Source organism: Megalobrama amblycephala, linkage group LG4 (genome assembly GCF_018812025.1).
Source record: "Megalobrama amblycephala isolate DHTTF-2021 linkage group LG4, ASM1881202v1, whole genome shotgun sequence".
In the NCBI taxonomy this organism is placed as follows: Eukaryota; Metazoa; Chordata; class Actinopteri; order Cypriniformes; family Xenocyprididae; genus Megalobrama; species Megalobrama amblycephala.
The window spans coordinates 39,464,606-39,470,605 of NC_063047.1; the positions used below are offsets into that span (position 1 = coordinate 39,464,606).

A 6,000-nucleotide genomic window follows, 5' to 3' on the forward strand; every position below is an offset into this window, starting at 1 on the left:
CCTTCTAATGTTCATCATTCAAATATCTTTTCTCAGACAATGTCTATTTTCTCGAATATGTCATCATGTGGGTATTTTACACAGGTTTTACACTTTTTGCCAAAGGTCATGTGATCATATACTGTATTTGATCAGTTCATTCAATTTTAGTGCACTCCACTAAAGTATTATTTTACAATATTCACATAATTGACAAAACAATGTAGTATTTAGACTGTAGACTGTTTACTAGTTTTTTTTCTATATATAAAACCATAAACGATTCATAAAAGAATGTCAAGTCATCTTCACACACGTTTATATTTAACACTGGTTATACAATTACTGTCTTTGACTTAAAATAATAAAGTGAAACTTAAGCTGGTATCCTATTGGACAATTAGGCTATTTATTAAGCAGCATCATCAGGATTATAATGGATCTTGTTTCACAAATTCTCTTTTCAAAACTTTGCTCTTTCACAGTGCATCTTTTTTTCTTTTTCTTTTTTATACACTGAGTGCTTCTGAAGTGTTTAATAACTCTGTTGCTCTCATTTCTAGAGGAGGAGATGCATCCAGAGTTCATCACGTTTCTCTATCAGCTGATTGAAGGCGCAGCCGCCAGGAGCTACGGGCTAAATGTAGCACGTCTGGCTGAAATCCCAGAGTCCATCCTCAGGACCGCTGCATTCAAGTCCAAAGAGTTGGAGGCTCTCGTGAACAGCCGGAGGTACGTGGGCTGATTGGTTACACAATGGAAAAAGAACACTGTAGTAGATTTGGATTGTGGAGGAGCTTCCTTTAGAACAAATTTTTAGACTTTTCAGGGAGAGAACTATCTGAAATCTGAAGAGGTTACAAAGTATTATAAGGTTTAAGTCTTCCTATATATATATATATATATATATATATATATATATATATATATATATATATATATATATATAGGTTTTGGACAATATCAGCATAAATCCTTATCATTAAAGTAACTTGACATTATCATTGAAGACCAGCAATAATAATTTTCATTTTGATTACATAATAATGGCAATATATACATGTCAAAGTCAGACATGCCCCTTTGCCAGCTGTTATGCCTGGTTACTGGTATAAACTTGGCCCGGGTTTGTAAAAGATTTTTGGGTCAGCACACCTTAATAGCTTCAACAATTGATTGCCAATTAAGTTTAGAATACAATGAACCAATGAGAACCCAATTTAGGTCAGATAGTTTACAAATAGCTCTTGCCAATCAAATGACTTGTTTGGCCTATTTTATAGAGAGTTTCCATGTGTTTCTTGACAACGTGGCCAGGTGCAAGCAGCTTTCTCTGGGAACACGTCAGTCTGTAATAGTTCTAAGGAATGAAGGCTATTCAATGCGAGATATAGCCAAAAAGTTGAAAATTTCACCGAAAGGTGTCCACTATTGCTTGGAACGAAAGGCAAAGTCTGGGTCCAATAAAGACAGAAAGAGGAGTGGATGACCAGGAAGTACCTCTTCTAGTGAGGACAAATATGTAAGAGTGTCCAGCCATCGCAACAGACGCTTTACTTGTCCAGAGCTGACAGCTGATCTCAACAGTGCACGTGATGTACCAGTGTTATGTACTACTGTCCATCGGAGACTCCAACAAGCAGGTCTACATGGCTGAAAATCAGCTAAGAAACCACTGCTAAGATCAAACAACAAGAAAAAGAGACTGCAGTGGGCAAAGAAGCACAGAAACTGGACAGCAGATGATTGGATGAAGCTGCTCTGGACGGATGAATCCAAATTTGAAGTTTTTGGCTCAAAGCGACGATTTTACGTGAGAGGCAGAGTTGGTGAAAAGATGTTAGATGACTGTTTCACACCCACTGTGAAGCATGGAGGTGGCAGTGTGATGGTTCTGGGGCTGTTTTGGAGCAGGAAAAGTTGGTGACCTGTATCAAGGAATACTCCAAGGAATATTGAACCAGCATGGATACCACAGCATTTTGCAACAACATGCTGTTCCTTCTGGTCAGCACCTTATTGGTCACGGCTTCACCTTCCAACAAGACAATGACCCACAAGCACACTTCCAAGCTGTGCAAATCCTATTTGGAGAGGAAACAGTCAGCTGGCATCATGTCTGTCATGGAATGGCCTCCCCAATCACCCAACCTCAACCCAATTGAGCTACTATGGGAGGAACTGGACCGTGATGTCCGTAAGAAGTGTCCAACCAGTGTGAATCATCTTTGGGCAATACTTCAGGAGGCTTGGAGTAATATATCAAGTCAATGTTTGACTAAACTGACAGCTTGGATGCCCAGATTATGCCGAGCTGTATTAGCTGGTAATGGTGGATATTTTGATGAATCGAAAATGTAAGTTTTTTTGTATGTATAAACTGTTATGTAATAAAATATGTTTTTGTAGTTTGTGTTGTCCCTTATCAGTGCAGAATTATCACAAATTAAAAGGATTCATGCCAATATTGTCCAAAACCCCACTTTTCTAGGGTGTTTCCAAACTTTTGGAGGGCAGTTTATATATATATATATATATACACACACACACACACACACCAATCAGGCATAACATTATGACCACTGACAGGTGAAGTGAATAACACTGATTATCTCTTCATCACAGCAAGGTGGGATTTATTTATTTATTTATTTGATAGGGACAGTGTGTGTTAATGGACAGAGATGATTGTACATGAATGTAAACACCGTAAATTGACATCCGATGTAAACATCCGTAAATTGATATTAGGCAGCAAGTGAACATTTTGTCCTCAAAGTTATGTGTTAGGAGCAGGAAAAATGGGCAAGTGTAAGGATTTGAGCAAGTTTGACAAGGGCCAAATTGTGATGGCTAGACGACTGGGTCAGAGCATCTCCAAAACTGCAGCTCTTGTGGGGTGTTCCCGGTCTGCAGTGGTATCTATCAAAAGTGGTCCAAGGAAGGAATAGTGGTGAACCGGCGACAGGGTCATGGGCGGCCAGGGCTCATTGATGCACATGGGGAGCGAAGGCTGGCCCATGTGGTCTGACCCAACAGACGAACTGTAGCACAAATTGCTCAAGAAGTTATTGCTGGTTCTGATAGAAAGGTGTCAGAATACACAGTGAATTGCAGTTTTTTGCGTATGGGGCTGCATAGCCGCAGACCAGTCAGGGTGCCCATGCTGACCCCTGTCCACTGCTGAAAGCGCCAACAGTGGGCACGTGAACATCAGAACTGGACCACGGAGCAATGGAAGAAGGTGGCCTGGTCTGATGAATCACATTTTCTTTTACATCACATGGATGGCCGGGTGCGTGTACACCGCTTACCAGGGGAATACATGACACCAGGATGCACTATGGGAAGAAGGCAAGCCAGCGGAGGCAGTGTGATGCTTTGGGCAATGTTCTGCTAGGAAACCTTGGGTCCTGCCATCCATGTGGATATTACTTTGACATGTACCTACCTAAGCATTGTTGCAGAACATGTACATCCTTTCATGGAAACGGTATTCCCTGGTGGCTGTGACCTCTTTCAGCAGGATAATGTGCCCCGCCACAAAGCAAAAATGGTTCAGCAATGGTTTGAGGAGCACAACAATGAGTTTGAGGTGTTGTCTTGGCCTCCAAATTCCCCAGATCTCAATCCAATCGAGCATCTGTGGGATGTGCTGAACAAACAAGTCCGATCCATGGAGGCCCCACCTCGCAACTTACACGACTTAAAGGATCTGCTGCTAACATCTTGGTGCCAGATATGACAACACACATTCAGGGGTCTAATGGAGTCCATGCCTCGATGGGTCAGGGCTGTTTTGGTAGCAAAAGGGGGACCAACACAATATTAGGAAGGTGGTCATAATGTTATTCCTGATCAGTATACACTATATTGCCAAAAATATTGGGACACCCTCCCAAATCATTGAATTCAGGTGTTCCAATCACTTCCATTGCCACAGGTGTATAAAATCAAGCACCTAGGCATGCAGACTGCAAACATTTGTGAAAGAATGGGCTTTCAGGAGCTCAGTGAATTCAAATGTGGTTCCGTGATAGGTTGCCAACATATATATATATATATATATATATATATAATCCACATGTATTTATGTTGCATTTGATCCTCGAAATGGAAGTCTGTGTTAAAAAGGACGTACTTGCATTCTTCTGCTGGTAAAAGCTGTTATTAAAGTTTTAATTTACTGGGGAAAAAACATGCAAAAAATAATAATTGCTGAGCAGCTGTAATTTGAATTGTCAAAGTATGAAATGCTTGAAATGTATCATAATTTATTGTGCAGAGTGAGCTGTTTTGCATAGATTTTCACATACAGTACATAATACAGTTTGTCCAATATTGCATGTATTTTCTGTTAACACTTGCAAGAAATGTAAAAGAGGAAGTTCTAGACTGAATAATTGAGTAAATAGAAAAATGTCTCCCTTTTGATTTTAACATGTTAATATTTAGAATCAATTATAAATGATGCATTTAAATTTACACCAGCCACTAAAAGACCAAATTGTCTTGATTGATTTGGCTACATTATTAACAATTTCCTGAAGTATTGGAAGATGCTGTGTTTATACCTTTTTGTAATGGTGTGATATATGTAACATGATATCCCCTTCTCTTTTTACAAACATAGGAATATGGTGAGAGTGTTATCTGATGCCTGGAGTATCAACAACAAGGAAACATTGCTGAATTGGAGAAAGTGTAGTTCCTAATGATAGTGCGACGGGTTTTTCCCCATAGGATGATGGTTTAAAACCCTCAAAAAACAAACACTGAATATCATGTATTTAAATAAACCATGCATTTCTTCACCTGTTTTAACTTTAACTTAAAACAGTAGATCTTACAACTTCAAACATGTTGTCTTTATATAGACCAGAAAATTTGTCAATATATTTGTGACTGTATGGAAAAGAAAAATGTAATGTGGTGTTTACATTGATTAAACTGCATTTCAAACATCCTGCTGGAAATTGTGGTGCTTATTCTTTTTAAAGGGCTAGTTCACTCAAAAATGGAAATCCTGTTTTTGTTTATGACTTTCTTTCTTTTGCGGAGCACAAGAAAATATATTTTTAAGACTCTTGGAAAGTCAAAAAGATTTGAAACGACATGAGGGTAAGTAACTGACAGAATTTCATTTTTGTGTAATCAATCCCTTTAAGTTTCCTCAGTAATCTCATTGTCCTCCACCTCAGACTTAATGTCTGAGGTGAATAATCATTCTTCATGAAAGCTGAAGCAGTCCGAGACCATAAAACCCTCTTGTGTCTTCCTCCCTTACTCGCATTTGCATTGCTTGCCCAGGTTTGTTTAAATGTCATTTCAAATTAAGAATGTTCTTAACCTTCTTAACCCATTATATCTGTCATCTTAACATGCAAAAAGGTTAAAAGGCAAATTAAGGAAAAGGAAAATGAGTGTTGAATTCTCAGATGTAATTAAAGTTGATAGAGACACTGGATGGTGTTTTTCAGTCCTGGTCCTGGAGTACCCCTGCACTGACCATTATCTGACCAGTCCAGAGCTTCATCCAAATTCCTGTTATTATGAAGTGAAAAGACAAAAAACTCCAGACAACATGAACTTTGGAAAATTATAAGTGATCTAGGAGCTTTATACAGCTTTTTTTTATATAGTGGATACCATTGAAAACACTGTAAGTCTATCCCTCACAGCCTTGCAAGTTCTATAGCAAACCACAACAATCTCACAATCCAATCAGTTCCTGAAGGACAAAATCAAGTCTCGCCCTACATTGTGTTTCTTGTTCGAGAAGCCATTTCACTATACGTTACAGCAGAGAAGAAAAGACTATTGCAACTTCCATTTCATACCGACTTTAAAGTGCGATCACATTTACACCGTGTCTACACCAGACACGAGCAACGCGACAAAAGCAAATCAAACCCATTATAATCAGTGATGCTGTCTACACTGGATGTGGCATGCTGCAGCGTGACGCTACAAATTCCTGACAATAAACTGATGACCTGTTCTATTTTTGGTGTACTCCAA

General features: G+C 39.0%; 1 protein-coding gene across 6 annotated transcripts in view; it reads left to right on the plus strand.

The window, feature by feature from the left end:
* msh3 (mutS homolog 3 (E. coli)) overlaps nt 1-4,943 on the plus strand; it is an 80,886-nt gene extending 75,943 nt beyond the window's left edge. For all 6 annotated transcript variants that reach the window (XR_007184690.1, XM_048189223.1, XM_048189222.1 and 3 more), the window contains 2 exons: nt 543-711; nt 4,613-4,943. Coding sequence is in view for 5 of the 6 variants with exons in the window: in XM_048189223.1 (XP_048045180.1) it covers nt 543-711; nt 4,613-4,694 (251 nt within the window). In the remaining variant the exon portion in view is untranslated. The remainder of the gene's footprint in view (nt 1-542; nt 712-4,612) is intronic.
* The last annotated feature ends 1,057 nt before the right edge of the window (nt 4,944-6,000 follow it).